Below are 17,530 nucleotides of genomic sequence, written 5' to 3'. Positions count from 1 at the left end.
AAAAATTGAGCATGGGGGCCACAGTGGCACAGCGGGTTTGGCCGGGGCCTGCTCCGTGGTGGGTCGGGGGTTCGAGTGCTGTTTGGGTGCCTTGCAGCAGACTGGCGTCCCGTCCTGGGTGTTTCTCCTCCCCCTCTAGCCCTCCGCCCTGTGTTGCTGGGTTAGGCTCCGATTCTCCTCGGGACAAGCGGTTGTAGACATTGAGTGTGTGAAATTGAGCATAAAACATGCTATTTTCACAGCCATGTTACTGAAAAACACATTTCCTGATGACGCACCTTAAGGTAGAGGTAAGGTTTTGAATGCATTTTCAAAAAAATCTCCGTAACCCACCATCATATTGTCGAAAGAATGTCTGAGGCAAAGCACAATTGAGAAGTAGCAGAAACTCTTTTACTGAAATGCAAAACAGTGTAATTATCAGTTGTGGTTAGTGCTGCAAGACCTGCTTGTGTGGTGAGTGACGGGACAAAATAAAACAGTAGTGGCTTTTGATGGATTAAAGTAGTCAGTCGACCTCAGCCAAAGCACACGGTCTCCTGAATTCTTGGCCTCGCGCCCGGATCCATTTGTTGGCCACTGAAATAATTTAAGGTTAAAAAATGTCAGAAACATAACGACTTAAACATTTAATCTGAAAGCCGATTTTCTTGAAAAATTGCTGGTGGTTTACCGTACCCAGTTCACCCATATTTCAGGGTTTACACGAAAAGCCTCACAATTTAAAACAGTAAAACATTAAATTCATGCCATATAAGTGTGCAGCTGGTAGCATGTTAGTGAACGACATTTACATTTATTCGTTTAGCTGATGCTTTTCTTCAAAGCAACTTACACTGTGAAACTACTTACAATTATTTACCTATTTATACAGCAGAGACATGTAATCTGAAGGTTTCTACTTCAAGCCCCAAATGGGATCTGCTGCAGCTGCTCAATATTTGAACAAGATGTTCAGAATTTGCTCTAAATAAAGAGAATTATTAATCGCTATTCATAAAAGTGTCAGTTAAGCAGTTGTATAATAACGCTGCAGTCGCTCACCCCATTTGCTCCCAACAAACACGGGACATGCCGCATGTAGGGTTCTGTCGTCCTCTTTCCCATTCTTTAGAAGGTTGTACCAAAACACAGCAGAGCCCTACTCAGACAAAACCATATTATTAATGTGCTGTTGTATGAAGGATGGGAGCGTGGTTTTGCAATACCTGTCTACAATACCTGAAAGACCTGTCACAGAACTTACAACTTACCTTCTGTGGTTTCAGCGCAGCACCAAGGATGGGAAACACAGTGGCTCCTCCCACTTCTACGTCAGTCATCTGGCAAAGTATGGATATTGAAGCTGAGAGGTGGTTGCCTTGCAAAGCATTGCGAAATTATGTGCGATGACATCAGATCAAAAGCTTCAGGTGTTGAAATGGGATGTCTTACATAGATTAATGTGGTCGCAATCCTACCACCAACTGTTACGAATTCTGTGTCATTAGCCAGCTATTGGGAAGAGGAAAATAAAATATTAAAATTAATGACAGGTTATCTGAGGAATAACGTTGATCATCCCATGGATAAATACACACACACACACACACACACACACACACACACGCATTGTCTAAAGCTGCTTGTCCCGAGCAGGGTTGCGGCGAGCCAGAGCCTAATCTGGAAACACAGGGCGCAAGGTTGGAGGGGGAGGAGACACACCCAGGGCAGGACGCCAGTCCGCCGCAAGGCACCCCAAGCGGGACTCGAACCCCAGACCCACCAGAGAGCAGGACCTGGCCAAACCCGCTCTGCCACTGCATTCCCCCCCCGTGGATAAATAGCTATGTTATAATATAGCTAGATTAATAACTTTATTATAGACACTAGCTATAATCTGTATCTGAAGAATACCTGATGTTTTTACATTTACCTTTGAATCATGGTGTGGTTCATACTGGCCTCCAATTCCATAGTTTGCAATCTGATGGTTAAAATTAAAAAAGAACTCATACAGGCTCTTTGCATTATTAGCAATGTTTCTGGTGGAATAAGCCACAGATCCCATCCATAGTTCTTAACCCTCAATGTTCTGCAGGGACAACACCTGAAGCATCTCTGCCGTCTGCATGTCCAGCCCTACGATGTCTGCAATCCGTTGATTGACCCGTGAAATGACCGGGTCTTCCTCTTCAGAGAGCCAAGCGCTGCAGACAAGGACGAAAGGAGGCACATTTAATATTTCACTTGAGGACACTATATTTTACCAAGCTTGTCTTGAACAATAATTATAAAAGGTTAAAAAAACAGTCAAACAGCTTCTCAAAATGTTATTTTTTCCTGCCATTGCTAATATGAGCCAAAGTGCTTGAAGGAATTTATGTGATGAAAATAAAACCTTTGGATGAATCCATGGATGAAATAGCAATCAATATGTTTTTGCTCCAGAGCAGCTTCTTGGACAGCTGTCCTAGCTGAAGTGTTGACATATGAGATATGAAAAATGTGGCAGAATATCGAAACATTCAAAGGAAGCCTCCGTTTCTTTGAGGAATGAAGAAAGTGGACATCTATACCATATGCTGTACTTCAAAATTTCTCACTAAAGATTCAACAATGTTTAAATGTGGTGACTGCAATGTTTCAATTTAATCCTGTGTCAGGTTATTACTTTTGAATATATATTTTTTGCACTTAAACATCGGATCCAAGTGATTTCAAAACAGCAGCCCTGCCATAAATAGTAACTCTGGGACATTTACTATGTACAATTTTGGTTGAGACCCCATGAGACATGTGTCCGTTCCATTCTCGCAATATTTCAGCTTGTTGTTTTCTAACGTAGTAACTATAATGGCCTTAGTGAATATTATTGAACTGGATGCACATTAAAGAAAAGATCTGAAAAAAGAAGCACAGGGCGATCATCAGTTCTCACCTTTTGGAAACACGGTCTTCTGATGCAAGCTTTTGGCCAGTTTCCTTGTCCAAAACCATAGCTCTTCTAAGCTTTTTTTAGTAAAAAAACGATGAACAAATATCAATATTTGACAACACGAATAGTACAGTTTGTTACAATAATTCTTAGAATGTTTTCTCCTGCTGGTTCATATGTAGCATAAATCACAAGTTTCAACAATTTAATGCAGTTAATTGTCGTTAAACAGTGCAATTTTAGCTCAGCCATGTTTTGTCTTTTTACATATACATTTTCTCCAAAGCAACATACGTCTGAGAGACAAATACAATGGGCGCATTACATCATTAAATTACATCGGCAACATTTCGACATTTCAATTCGGTGGGTAAATAGATCCATTTAGTAAATAACCCAAAGAAAAACTGATATATGACATAGGCCTTAATAACAATCTAGTATGTCAGAAAAAGTAAAACAAAATTGAAAAACGATTAAAAATGATCTTAAAACAATTTAAAATTATGTAAAAGTATACAGCAATAATGTAATACTCAAGACATGTTGCCAGCAGTTTATATCTTAGACAAGCATTCTGATTATAATTTATTACTTATTATGAATATTGAAACCAACATTTCTCAGTATTAGTATTGATTATTAGTAGCATGCATAGTATAGTGTTCGGAGTAGCTGTACTAGTAAAAGCATTAGTTTTGCTTATATTTTTATGATTTCCATACAATCCCTCAGGCTGACCTTTGCCCTGGACAGTCTTTTTATTGTGTCGATCTCTTTATCAGATAGGAAGTTATGGTATCTGGTAATTTGTGGGTGGTCCCACTCATCCTCCTCCTTAATCGGGCCGTAGAGGAGACGTGGGTTCCCCCCTCCCGTGCTGTACCTGCAGGACAGGGCCCTCTGTCTTCTGGGTGTCTGTTGGTTAAAGGTATTTTCACGAGTTACGTTACCCCAAGGTTACAGTCCAGTACATTGGAATGAATAAGCTGTAAAGGTTAATGAAAGAAACTTTCCATTTGCATTCCATTTGCCTCCCCTCTACAGAGCGCTTCGTATGTGTTTCTGTTCTCATCGGCCATAACCGTGTCCAGCCTGGCAGTGGGTTGAGTCTCGTTCCACCTTTGAACGCTTTGCATCACTTTCTGGTAGTATGTCAGGTAATGCAGCACACTGAAATCGTAGGGATCTGCGGAGGAATTAAACAAATCATTTAAACTAACGCCAGCATGGTGGCACAGTGAGTAGCGAGAGGACATGGGTTCGATCCCCGCTCAGTCTGTGTGGAGTTTGCATGTTTTCCTCATGTCTGTCTGGGTTTCCTCTGGGTGGAAGCTCTGGTTTCCTCCCACACTCCACAGACATGCTGGTCAGGTTCACCCCTAGTGTGTGAGTGACAGAGAGAGTGTGGTTGTTCCACTCATGTATGGATGAGTGACCCATTATAAGCAGTGTATCTAGCAGCGTAAGTCACCGCAGTGAATAAGGTGTGTGGGCTGGTAACACTACATAGAGTTCATTGGAAGTCGCTTTAGAGAAAAGTATCTGCTAAATAAACAAATGTACAGTAAACTCCACAGCTTATCTCTGCCCTGTAGCTGATATACAATGTTTGGAAGTAGCAGAACACCAACCCAGTTTCAGTAGCTCTTCTGTCAGCTGAAGTGCAAGTGGAAGTTCTCCCATCTGAAAGGCAAGGGGGGAAAGGAAGTACAGAACCTCCTTCTTTGTAACTACAGCTGTTTTGCCCTCGTCCAGCTGTTTGAGGGCATCTTGCCCCCACAGGAAAGCTAAAAGAGTCTTGTGCTTTTGATGAGCCATGGTGGCGATGTGGAAGGACTCGTCCGGGTCTGGCGGTTCCAATGTTCGAAGTTCTAGGAAACAAGACACAACTAAATGAGTTGAGAATTGATTAATGTGACTCGTGAAAATAATAGCAACTACGGTTTGTAACACTGACGACATCTGCAAAACAGTTCCAGGACTAGATCTACAACAAGTAGATTTACACACCTGTTGATAAGTCTTCAAGCCTTGAATCTGAGTCAAGAGTGAATCATAACAGTAAAAGTCCAGGCCAAAGTCACTTTTTAGTGAAGGACTCATCAAAGGCTCAGATCCAAAAATCCCTTTTCAGCTTTTCCACAAATTAACTCATAGTAGAGCAAGTGACACCACAACTGTTATGAAGAAACCATCCACACGACCTTGGGGTTTAATATTCGGCCGTATTGGGACACCTCGTACTCTGCTGCAAATCATCCGTGCTTACTGCGCTCTGAGAGCCTTACTTGGCAGTCCTCCTCCTCTCATTCTCTCTGGGTTCAGTCTGTATGTCTCCTGTAGCCTCAGCAGGCCGAGGGCCACGCCGTCTATGTCCTTGTCACCGGGGAAGTGCTGTGACTTCTCAGGTAACGCATCTAGGAAACCTAAACCCCAGCCCACAGAGATGGAAAAATTGCAAGGCATATCTGCCGATATATGAGGACCTGGAGAAAGTAACTGAGAATTTTACCATGCAATTGTTCATTCATTCATTTAACAGAGACTTCTCTCCAGAGTGATGTATCGTGACTACTGCGCAGTATTTAACTGACACTGTTATTTAGGGCAATTTGTAGGGGTTTGATACACCGCAGTCCTCTACAGTCCTTCACCCATCTATACACCACAGCAATGCAATACATATAGTATATACATTTATATTTACATTTATTCATTTAGCAGATGCTTTTCTCCAAAGCGACGTACATCTCAGAGAAATACAATTTGTGCATTACATCAGGAGAAAGAGAGACCTAGTTGCAGACGTGTGATTCTTAAGTAAAGCGAGTTTCTTCCTTCCCCTATATGCAACGAGGTTCATCGCACGAGTAGGTGCATGAAACTCAGAACGGACGATTCCTGATCACCTTCTTACAAATATTTTTTTAAGGGACACAAACATTTATGTACAATGCTGAAGTAGCGGCTGTAAAGGCTTATCTGAGGATGATCATAAAGTTATGGTGCATGAACATTTACAGCTTACATTAAAGAGATTATGGGCGAAGTGAGTCTGGAAAAGGTGACTTTTCGGACCCTTCTGAAATATATATACATACATATATATTTTGTGTATATATATATATATATACACACACACACACACACACACATTTTCAGAACCGCTTGCCCCATACGGGGTCACGGAGAACCGGAGCCTAACCCGGCAACACAGGGCGTAAGGCTGGAGAGGGAGGGGTCACACCCAGGACGGGATGCCAGTCCATTGCAAGGCACCCCAAGCGGGACTCGAACCCCAGACCCACTGGAGAGCAGGACCCTGGTCCAACCCACTGCGCCCCCATATATATATGTTGCCAGGTAGGCTCTGGTTCCCCGCGACCCCATATGGGACAAGCGGTTCTGAAAATGTGTGTGTGTGTGTGTGTGTGTGTGTGTGTGTGTGTGTGTGTGTGTGTGTGTGTATATATATATATAATATATATACGCATATACACAAAGGGCAAAGGGCAATTTAGAGTCACCAGTTCACCGGAAACGCAAATGTGAGTGACAAATACATGCAAACTCCACGCTGTCCAGGTGTTTGGGGGGCAGCAGTGCAACATATTTATTGTCCCACTCATGTTTTTTATGACCTTCTGCCTAAAATCTGTCGCACATTAGATGATGCTATTGTAAGCATACCTTTTGAAGGACTCATCTGTGCCACTTCTTCCAGTGTCTTCCATGCACTTCTCAGTTTTCTTACAAATTTGTATGCTGTCAAGGGGTTACTGATGTGCTTTTCAGGATCTGCAGGGATTTCCCCTGATATCTTCTCAAACACTTGAAGACAACTGTGATGTGAGGAGATGTAACATTATGCTCTCTTTTTTTGGAATACGCGGTTTTAAAAATTGTATTTACTGTGAGGGCTGCCATAAAAACAAGCAATATTACCTTTTCAATTTATCAACATGTGTTTCCTCTGCTCGGATGTAATGTTTGAAGGAGGAGATGAATTCTCTTTTGGAAAAAATGAGCCCGGTCATATGATCTACCAATACAGAGGAAAATGTGATGAGACAGAATACATTTCACTCACTATCTTGTGTTAAACACTCAGATAGAATTGATCAATTAAAACTACTATAATTTACTAAAACATCAAAAAATGGAATATTGAAATTACATTTAAGATGTCCGAAAGAAATTATCTGCTTCTTAAAGAGCACTTTATCAAGGAAAAAATAACCATGTGGTTCTATTTAACCATGAATCCAGTTATTGTTCGTTGGTCACACGTGACAGGTGAAGGATCCCTTAGTCAGTGGCTTTTAAAAAAGCACCTATACACTCTTCAGTGACGAACGCACAACATTTTGCTGCAGAAAATGTTCAATTTTGGTGTAATGCAACATTCGAAATCTGCCGCCAGTGAAGCCAGTGTGTGTTGGGGAAGTTTAACAATATAGGACCAAATCAAAAATAACAACCTTTTTCTGCAGATTACAACAGCATTGCATACGTGTCCCTTCAGTCAACGACAATTTAAAGCAAAACTGTACGATGATCTTACCCATGGAGGAGTAGAACTCTGCATTTATGGCATACGTCATGATGCTGATGAAGAAAGAGGAAATCAACGGTGTTTGCGCCATCCTTCAGTAACAATTCCTTGTCGAGGATCAAATTCTGCCCGGTTTGCTTTCTACATCAACTTCCCGTAGTTTTCCGTTGCCTTACAGCCTCCAGGCTGACGGCGATATAAGCTTTTATACAGCGCTGACAAAAACTGATACTAGCGATGCCTTTCCGACTCCACCAAGAATTTTCTCCTACCTGCCAAACACTATTATGCAGCAAAGTCATGCAGTGACACAATAGTGTGAGTTATGCAGTAGCTTAGCTTGTAAAGACCGCTAGACCGAGCAACCGCCACCCTGATCCAGTCAGGTAAGTACAAGGTTTGTCTTATATGCCCTCCCAATGAGAAGTGAAGCAATGGTGTAACTGAGGTAACGCTGTTGCACAACGCTGGCAAACACCACAACTCAAAGCCGACCTTCTTGCTGTGTGTTACCCGCACGGTTAGACAGGTGATTTTCTTATGCAACTTGAACCACGCCTGATGGGATCTCTGAGCATGGAAGCACAAAGCGACAGGCTTTAAGAAATGAGAGCAGCCGATGAAGCAAGAGGCAATATGAGCGTGTGGCTGCAGTGCTCTAGTGACCGGGTTCAGCCCTGGGGAGGATTGCTAGTGAGATCTGATACACTTTCCCTGGTACCTCCTGTCAGTCAGAGTATCTGAAATGAAATGCAGGGCTCTCACCAGCACATTTATTACCATAACACACACACACTTGCTGAAGCTGCTTATCCCAAATAGGGTCACAGCAAACCGGAGCCTTACTCAACAACACAGGGTGTAAGGCTAGAGGGGGAGGGGACCCACCCGAGGGGACCCACCCGAGGGGACCCACCCCGGACGGGACGCCAATCCATCACAAGGCACCCCAAGCAGGACTTGAACCCCAGACCCACCAGAGAGCAGGACCCGGCCAAACTCGCTATGCCATCACACCCCCTTACCAGAGCACTGAATTTAAATTTGATTCAGTCTTAGATTCATTATATTATTTCAGCAAACACACACACCTTTACCAGAAAGTGTCTTTAAATCTAGGTTATGATGGAAACAGACCTGCGGTAGAATCATCTTCTGTGAGATGTATGTCGCTTCGGAGAAAAGCGTGTGCTAAATGAATAAATGTAAATGGAAATCAGTTACTTTGGAAACTCATTTGTAAAATGTTTCCAGTTCATATTAGAAAACGTTTAACATGCAGTACAGCAGAGGTGGACCACTCCAGGCCAAACTGTAAATGTTTGTTTTTATTTCCATTTAATTTTAAAGAGTGCATTTGTTGCCTTTTGGTATGAAAGCAAACATTTTTAACACACATGTAAGAATGAAGTATGCAATGTTTACTATATTTACTACAACTGCTTTTGTTAAACTCCTTTTGATGACGACTATTTAAATGAGATGTGCGTCGCTTTGGAAAAAAAGCGTCCGCTAAATGAATAAATGTAAATGTAAATGAATGCCAGTTCATTTAGACCCATTTCTAACACCTTAGGTGAAGTGTAACTCAATTTTAGTGATGAGAAACACTTTTCTTTTCAATGAAGCAAGGATCCAAATTAATTCTCAGATACCGAGAATCCCAAGCTGATCTTCCACTTTATTATAAGGTTTAGAGGAGATATCAGCGTCACCTAACAAATTGTTCCGCTGTAATGGCTGTTGGTGACACGCTACTAGTGGGATATATTGCAATATATTGCCATGCATTGCATTTTAATTACACAGCAAAGATGCAATAATGGAAAAAACACAGTTCTCAGTAAAACAAACACAGATATTTAAAAATATACAACTGAAATCAGATTACCCTTGCTATGTAGTTTGTATCATTGGTAAAATGTGCATGGTTCCATCATAGGCCAACTAAAGAGAATCGTACATATTGTCACGCCCCCGGGAACAAGCAAAACAGAGACAACTGCACCCACTCAAGAAGACCAGGGATAAAAGAAGCTCCGCGTCCACGCCCGGGCGCGGATTCTTGCAATTGCTCTGTGCCATTGCAGTTTCGGCGTCTTTCCTCAGCATTTGTACCTAGCCTGCCCTCGTGTCTTGACCCTTGCCCGTTCTTTGTTTGACCACAGAGTTCGGATTGCCCGTATTGCCACGCTCGTCCCCGGATTGACCCACGCCTGTTCTTGACCCTGATCTTGCCTTGTTCCTTGAACCCGACCTACGAGATTAAAGTCCAACCCGCAGTTGGGTCCACAAGCTTGTCTGTGTCCAGCTCTCTTGTCTGACACATATAATATACTGTATGTCTATTTTTTCTACAGGCTAATCAGAAATGGCTATAATCACTGAAACTCCCATATAAATGATTCAAAAGTTATCCCATCTAAAACAGTATTTTTTCATGCATAATCATGGAAAAGGTTAAACGGTGTATCCTTGTCATGAGTTAGGTTGTATCAGGCTTATAGTCATTTACACATTGTAAATTCTAATCTAAGACAGAGAGAAGTCAAAAAGCACACAAAGTGAAATACTGATGGTGACAAATCCGAAATATTTCTGAAAATCAATGCGATTATGTAGCATCAGTCCATTGCGACCCCATCTGAGAGACAGGCTGGAGATGTTCTTTGGGCTCAGAAGGGTATCCTTTTGCTTTAAGGTTCTTAAACCCACTCAGACAAAGCACAAGGCCTCCTGAATTCTTGACCTTGTTCCCTGATCCACTTGTTTGCAACTGAAATGAGAATTTAGAGAAATACATTTCTGAACACAGGTTACGCACAACTTATACATTTTCATACTTTATTTTCTTTTAGTGAAGATTTTTTTTAATATATAACTGGGGTCCTGTTGTTCCCATATCTGTAAAATCCCATTCAGTTTATGTTTGCAGCCACCTTACCCCATTTGCTGCCCGCAACCACAGGACATGCAGCATGGAGCGTTCGCTCATCCAGCTGCCCATTTCGTAAAAGGTTGTACCAAAACACAGCCGAGCCCTGTTGAAACGCAACCGTGGACATAGTGTACTAAGTGGAATGCTGTTATTAAATGCCACACATGCTGCTATAAAAAAGCACCAGGTTTGCTGCAAATGATGTTTAGGAAATAAATCATTTTTAATACTGGGGCTTAAATGATGTCTTCATAAAAGAATTTTTCATTTTTCCATTCTCTATAGTGTGCTGGGAAATAGTCACAAAATACAGATTTTTCATACTTTTACTGTGATGTTTCCAAATATGAACATGTCATGTGTCAGACCAGCCGATTTGAAGTTTCAAGACGTGATCTTTTCACAGGGTAGGTGGGAATATGAGTTTTTTTGGGTAATGGCATTTTCTGTCACAATGAAAGTCTACAACACTACCTTCTGTGGTTGTAAAGCAACGCCAATGTTGGGAAACACAGTGGCTCCTCCGAACTCAACATCAGTCATCTGGGATAAGTAGGGATCAAAAGGCAATGGTTTCACAACATTTTCTCGATTTTATATCAAATGACAGCAGCCGCATAGGTGAAAATGGGACGTCTTACATAGGTCAGGAAGGTAGCAATCCTCTGGTGATTATTCCAATTCTCAGTTGTCTGTAATCAAAATATGAGAATTCAGAACATTTCATCATGTTTCCTCAAGAAATTAAACTGCGGGTCTAAAGATTTTTCGTTACCTGTGTATCAAAGTGAGGCTTAAAATGACCACCAATACTGTAATTTGTAACCTGAAGAAAATAAAGTTTCAGTCCAGAAACATCAAGATATCAAAAAAAACATTCATCACCAATATTCTTTCCGGTTGTTCTGCTTTTCCATAGTCAGTCAAGCACACATCCACTCTCTAAATCTGAACCATCTCTGCAAAGTCAGCAGAACACCTGCAATATCTCTGCTGTCTCCATATCCAACCCAGTGACATCAGCTATTCGTTGACTGATGCGGGAAACAACAGGATCCTCCTCTTCAAACAGCGAAGCGCTTTAAAGAGAAATGATGATCAACATGAACAGCGCAACAGAGCAGTAACCCAATATTTAAAGTAATAATACATTTTATTTCGGGAATTTTATTCGTGATTGCATTTAAAAGTTTATATTCTGAATATTGGGGTGCGATGGCGCAGTGGGTTGGACCTGGTCCTGCTCTCCAGTGGGTCTGGGGTTCGAGTCCCGCTTGGGGTGCCTTGCGATGGACTGGCGTCCCGTCCTGGGTGTGTCCCCTCCCCCTCCGGCCTTACGCCCTGTGTTACCGGGTAGGCTCCAGTTCCCCGCGACCCCGTATGGGTCAAGCGGTTCAGGAAATGTGTGTGTGTGTGTGTGTTCTGAATATCCAGCTATCCATTGTCAATAACTGCTTGTCCCAGGTGGAGTCGCAGCCTAACCTGCCAACACAGGGTGCAAGGCTGAGAGGACACACCCAGGACAGGATGCCAGTCCATCACAAGGCACCCCAGGCAGGGCTTGAACCCTTGACCTGTCACACAGCAGGCACCAGCCAAACCTGCTGCACCACCATGCCCCCCATAATGAAAATAAAATTATTATTTATGTTCTTATTCTTGATAGTGAAAAATCCAACTGTGCTCCATAGCTCATCACCTTTCTGCCAGGAATAGGATGCAAGCAGACTAGGAAAAGTGTGCAATGACTCATTGAGCATCTTGTTTATAAATATCAGTGTAACAGAGAACTTCAGTTAAATAAAACTTTAATATGAGCTTGATGAGCAATATAGTTATACCGGATGCTCTGCATACACTGCATGGATAAACCCAACTTGGAGGAACGGTGTTTTACTGCTCACCTTTTTGAAACACGGTTTTCAGTGGCATGATCTCCGTACTCGTCTGTAACTTGAGATCTTTCCAGCTTTTGGGGAGAAAGCAAACATTAACAGAAACATCCAACCTAGTCAAGCCCAAAATGCTTTTAATGAGAAAAACACAATCAAGAACATTAACAATAATAATATTACGAGCTTGTTTTCCATGCATCTCATTATTACTTCATAGCTAAGCTGATGATACTCAGCTCTTCCTCTCTTTTCCCCTAATCAGTGCAGATACTGTATATCCTCTCACACTGCAACTTTCCTCTGCTTGGATGATGAAACAACCTTCTACAGCTCAGTCTTCCTGAGGCCGACATCCTCTGCCTCCCAGCAGGTCCAGCAATACAATTTTTGTATTACTGTAATGAAGTAGCAATTGCCTAGTCCTACACAATCCCTCAAACAAACCTTTGTCCTTGACAGTCTCTTTAGGGTCTCAATCTCTTTGTCAGATAAGAAGTTATGGTATCTGATGATCGGTGGATGGTCCCACTCATCCTCCTCCTTAACTGGGGAGTAGATCAGTCGTGGGTTCCCTCTTCCAGTGCTGTACCTGCAGGATAGCACCCTGTGATTTCTTGGTGCCTGTTGGTTTTTGACATTTAGATAAACCGTGAGCTTAATTTTATACCAAAGCATATCAATAATAAATAATATATCTAAAGACACCTGCCGTTCGTGTGCCCTGGCCGCTGCAAAGGAGCTCGTATTCATTTCTGTCGTCTTTTGGTGTTTGACTAAAAAAGTTGTCATTAAAGTAACCAGTCTTCATCAATCTTTGAATTGTTCCCAGTTTTTCGTAGTACATTAAGTCATATGGCATATTTTTAGCATTGATTTCTGCGGAAAAACAAAGAAGTCATGTGATGACAATATAAACAGTTCTCTTAATTGTTAAGCGTTAAACGGAGGGTAACAACATCGCTGTGGTCTAGGAAGATAAATGAAAGACCAAGAACCTTTGGCAATGTCACACCTTACATTTAGAGTTTAAACAGAGATTGAAAAGCAGATACCAACCCAGCTGCAGCAACTCTATTGTTATTTTAAGTGCATATAGATGTTCTCCATGCAGGAAGGCATTATAGCTGAGGAAGCGTAGAACCTCTTCCTTGGTCACTTGAGCTTCTTCTCCCGCATCCAGCTGTTTCACAGCATCTTCCAACCACAACATGGCCAAGTGGTACTTGTGGTTTTCATAAGCCACGTTTGCAATGTGAAAGGACTCATCCGGCTCTAGAAAACAGCAAAAAACATCTGCGAATGAACATGAAAGGTAAAAGAATGCTGAACACAGCTAAATGGTAAAGAGTGAATGGTAAAGAGTAGACATTTGCCAAAAGAGATAAATTACTGAAAACTTTTTAATTCGGTAAAATATTGTTATGCAACTGAAGAACGTGTGGGGGTCCAGAGTTCTGACAGTCAAGACCAAGACCCGAATCTTCAACTCCAACGTAAAGTCAGTCCTACTTTACGGAGCAGAGACCTGGAGGACCACCGTCACCACCGCAAAAAAGATACAGACATTCATCAACAACTGTTTGCGACAGATTCTCAGGATCCACTGGCCCGTGATCATCAGCAACCAAGAGCTATGGCAGAGATCAGGACAACAAGCAGTAGAAGAAGATATCTGCAAAGATTCTGGCGATGGATCGGTCATACCCTGCGAAAGTCAGCTTCAAATACTGCAAGAAAAGCCTTCACGTGGAACCCCCAAGGCAAGAGGAAGCGAGGCCGGCCAAAAAACACATGGCGACGCCACCTGGATGCAGAAGCCAAGAGGATGGGCCACACCTGGGGAAAACTGGAAAAACTAGCCCAGGACAGAGATGCCTGGAGAGCTCTCGTTGACGGCCTATGCCCCAAGAGGGGTAGTAGGCATAAGTAAGTAAGTAAAATATTGTTAGAATCAGAAGTCAGGATGCATCTTGGGGAGGGTTCATATTCTACCCATGCATTGACAGAAACGTCTCAAATGCAACTTTTACACCCTTTAGCCCATCTAAAGTCTTACTTGTCAATCCTCTGATGACAGACTGCAGCCTGTACACTTCCACTATTTGGAGTAGACCAAGTGCCACCCCCTCCAGATCGTCATTGCTGGGGAACAAATCTGATGTTTTCAGTAACCAGTTCTGGAATCCTAAAGCCCATCTCAGGGGCGGGAAGGGATAACATGCAGAGCACAAATCAATTAGGTGCCATGCGTGTAATGCAGCGGAGTATGACAGCTGTGAGTAATACTAAAAACAACAGGTTACGTAGAGGTTGGAGACTCCAAGGAACAAGGTTTGAATTCTGCGGTGTCATGTTGAGCAGCATACTTAATCTCAACTTCACCAGTTTACATTACCCAGTTGTATAAAGTGGTAAACAATTGTATGTAGTGTTTCTGTTATCATGGTGGGGGCGGGCTGGGGGGTTCAGCCAGTGCCTGCTGCGTGGCGGGTCAGGGGTTCGAGTCCAACTTGGGATGCCTTGCAATGGACTGGCATCCCGTCCTGGGTGTGTCCCCTCCCCCCTTGACCTCGAACCCGCTACCCTACTCGGGACAAGCGGTTGGTGTGTCTGTGTGTGTGTGTTTCTATTATCACCATATATCAGTTTATCATGTTGAATAAAAGTGATGTCAGATAAAGTCGACAGTGTCAAACCTGCTGAAGGACTCATAGAAGCTGCTTCTTTCAGTTCATTCAACACAATCCTCATGTTTCTTAGAAATGTATAAGCAGTAACGGGGTCACTAATGTGCCTTACAGGATCTTCGGGGGTACCTTCAGTTACAGCTTCCAACCTTTGCAGACAGCTGAGGTGCACAGACACAAAATTACAAGACCTTAAGACAAACGTTAAGAGAGTTAAAATGCTTTAGTGCTCCGATAACAGGATTGCGATGGTTTAAACTGGCAAGAATGCAAAAATTCAGCTATTCGGAAGAAGAAATAATGTTTCTGACTTATCAAGGTACAATATTCATTACTTTAGTCGCTACCATGACAGTAAACGGCAATTATTTTCTGCACATCAGCAATACTCTTATATTCTCAGTAACACAGAGCACTGAGCATTTTATTTATTTATTCCTAAAGAACGAGTTCTGTCACCTCTTTAATGCACCAGTGTGCTTTTCCTCTTCTGTGATGTAGTTCTTTAAATATGAGGTGATGCGTTTCCCCAGAAAAATTAGTTTAATCATTTCATCTGCCAATAAATGGAAACACCAGATCATGAATCCATTAAATGTGCTATTTATTCAAAGACAGGGGCAAAATCTCACCGTGCCTCAAAATATATGTGACATCTTTCAAAACTCATAGTATCATCAGTAAGTCCCATAGTTATTTTCTGAGTTGTTTTTTTCAGCATTCTACCATAAAGCCGTTTAATGACTTACTGCATAGAAACACATATCCACAGTAAGATTATAGTATAAATTCAAGGTATGAACACAACAAAAACAACAGAAGATGAGCTAGATCATCAGATGATTCCAACTTTTATTTTCGGTATCTTAAATTCATATGTTTCTTCTTCTGACTTTCTGGAACAAAGGTCGAGGACTGTAAAACCTCGACTCCTGCTTCTGGTATTAATTTGTGCTCCTTTGCAGTTCTAAAACAATCACAATAGCAGTGAAATAAAACATTCAAAATTTCCCAAGCGACAAATTATTTATTACTAATGAAAGGTCATTTTCACACATTACCTGTGGAGGAATAATATTCTTGTTTCTCAGTACAGAGGTTTACTGTGACAAAGAAAAATAAAACTGAAAGGTGCTTTTGTCCCATTGCTTAGCAACAAAGTCTCCGTCCCGTGGAAAACAAGTACTGTATATTAAGAACCTTCAAAATCAGCTTGAAGTATTTTTTCGCGTCCTTTGAGCGCTCAACTCAACCTGTTGCTGGTGTAAGTCTAAACACACTTTAAAATGAGAAAGTGAAACCATGTTTTACCTTTATAGAGCAGCGATATTCAAATAACAGCCATACCAGAGCAGAACTGTCAGTGTGATCATTGTGATGTGATATAACTAGTTAGACAATAATATCCCTTGTTACTGCTGATTATACGAAAAGAAAATGAGGAACTTGATGGTACGGTGGGCAGCGTTGCTGTCACAGCACCTGGTCTCATTGGGAATAGGTTTGGATCGGTTGTGTGGAGTTTAGGGACACAGTTAGGATGTCTAAAAGATAGAAATGAGTCAAAAGTAGCAGCAAGATTTCTATCAGACGTTACAAACTAATTTAGGCCCTGACGAAATATGAGCTACAATATCACATGATTTATTTCAACTTTTATTTACAGTCTCTTGAATAGGAATATTTCTTCTTCTGCCCTTCTGGAATAAAGGTCTAGTATTTGGAATGTTGTGTCCCAGAGGAAAAATCACTGTTTTCTCAGCACTGAGGGACAGATTATTTGCACTCATCCAGACCTTCAAATATACAGTTGACTCACATTTCAAAATTTAATGTCTGCATTCATCTACCTGATGCTTTTCTCCAAAGTGACTTACAATTATTCACTCATTTATACATCTTTTACCACAGTGATTTAGGGTAAGTACCTTGCTCAAGGGTATTACAGCTGGAGGTAGAAAGCAAACCTGTGACCTCTGGATCCCAAGGCAAGTGACTCTAAGCACTATGCTACATCCGTGATAGTCGAGCAACCTCATAACTCTAATGAGTTCCAGAAGATTTTGTTCCCTTTCAGAACTTAAGACGGCGCTACATGATTATCCCTCGCGATATCTTAACCTCTTGCCTGTAATGTTGTTTTCTTAGTGTTTATTTAAATTTTCTCACTGTACTGCAGCTCTCTATGCTGCGACCCAGTTGTTAAAAACATGCCGTGTTTTGGTGATTAGAGAAATTTTGTTCTCTCATGATTGATAATTCACTTTAACATTTATTTTATCTTGGTTATGCCCAGTCCCCAAGATAGACAGCATGTTGGCGGGACAAGCACCAGGTGCAGAAATTTACTCAAGTATTAGTTAGAACCTTGAAAGCTATTTATGTTTTGAATTGGACATCAGGAGGAAGAGAGTGCTAAAATAGCTGTGTGGTTGGTTTTTGCTGGTTTGAATGTACAACATTATTAGTAACAAAGCAGATCTGAATTATGATTCAGTTTTTTTCCCCTCTTCTACTGAGGCTGAGAAGCAGCTC

The 17,530-nt window shown here is 41.7% G+C and overlaps 2 protein-coding genes across 3 annotated transcripts; both read right to left on the bottom strand.

The window, feature by feature from the left end:
• Positions 1-432: 432 nt before the first annotated feature.
• Positions 433-7,835, bottom strand: LOC108934273 (prolyl 4-hydroxylase subunit alpha-2-like). 2 transcript variants are annotated; one of them, XM_018751857.1, is made up of 14 exons: positions 7,485-7,835; positions 6,866-6,962; positions 6,611-6,762; positions 5,209-5,346; positions 4,552-4,791; positions 3,934-4,106; positions 3,659-3,835; positions 2,921-2,991; positions 2,090-2,189; positions 1,916-1,966; positions 1,435-1,494; positions 1,254-1,322; positions 1,045-1,141; positions 433-579 (listed from the first exon to the last, which is right to left on the bottom strand). In XM_018751857.1, the coding sequence occupies exons 1-14, from the start codon at positions 7,564-7,566 to the stop codon at positions 509-511; spliced, it is 1,578 nt and encodes a 525-aa protein (XP_018607373.1). In that variant the 5' UTR covers positions 7,567-7,835; the 3' UTR covers positions 433-508. The 2 variants fall into 2 exon arrangements, with proteins under 2 accessions (XP_018607373.1, XP_018607374.1); XM_018751858.1 differs by lacking the exon at positions 1,916-1,966.
• A 2,218-nt stretch (positions 7,836-10,053) lies between these two features.
• Positions 10,054-12,983, bottom strand: LOC108934166 (prolyl 4-hydroxylase subunit alpha-1-like). The gene is made up of 8 exons (XM_018751697.2): positions 12,753-12,983; positions 12,318-12,382; positions 11,393-11,492; positions 11,189-11,239; positions 11,055-11,096; positions 10,888-10,956; positions 10,420-10,516; positions 10,054-10,251 (listed from the first exon to the last, which is right to left on the bottom strand). Exons 1-8 carry the CDS (start codon positions 12,981-12,983, stop codon positions 10,181-10,183), a joined length of 726 nt encoding a protein of 241 aa, XP_018607213.2. The 3' UTR covers positions 10,054-10,180.
• Positions 12,984-17,530: the final 4,547 nt, after the last annotated feature.

This window comes from Scleropages formosus, chromosome 4, assembly GCF_900964775.1.
Source record: "Scleropages formosus chromosome 4, fSclFor1.1, whole genome shotgun sequence".
In the NCBI taxonomy this organism is placed as follows: domain Eukaryota; kingdom Metazoa; phylum Chordata; class Actinopteri; order Osteoglossiformes; family Osteoglossidae; genus Scleropages; species Scleropages formosus.
Note: the sequence above shows the minus strand (reverse complement) of the source record. Positions and strands in the feature narration are given on the sequence as shown.

Excerpts from the sequence above, each read along its gene's own strand:
- LOC108934166 (XM_018751697.2), bottom strand. The coding sequence starts at position 12,983 with ATGCTTTGGTATAAAATTAAGCTCACGGTTTATCTAAATGTCAAAAAC. Across the intron at positions 11,097-11,188 it reads AGCCTCACTTTGATACACAG|AATTGGAATAATCACCAGAG; the intron begins GTAACGAAAAAT and ends CAGACAACTGAG. Across the intron at positions 10,957-11,054 it reads TTGCTACCTTCCTGACCTAT|ATGACTGATGTTGAGTTCGG; the intron begins GTAAGACGTCCC and ends TACTTATCCCAG.
- LOC108934273 (XM_018751857.1), bottom strand. The coding sequence starts at position 7,566 with ATGGCGCAAACACCGTTGATTTCCTCTTTCTTCATCAGCATCATGACG. Across the intron at positions 6,763-6,865 it reads CATGTTGATAAATTGAAAAG|TTGTCTTCAAGTGTTTGAGA; the intron begins GTAATATTGCTT and ends CTCACATCACAG. Across the intron at positions 1,967-2,089 it reads AGACGGCAGAGATGCTTCAG|ATTGCAAACTATGGAATTGG; the intron begins GTGTTGTCCCTG and ends TTTAACCATCAG.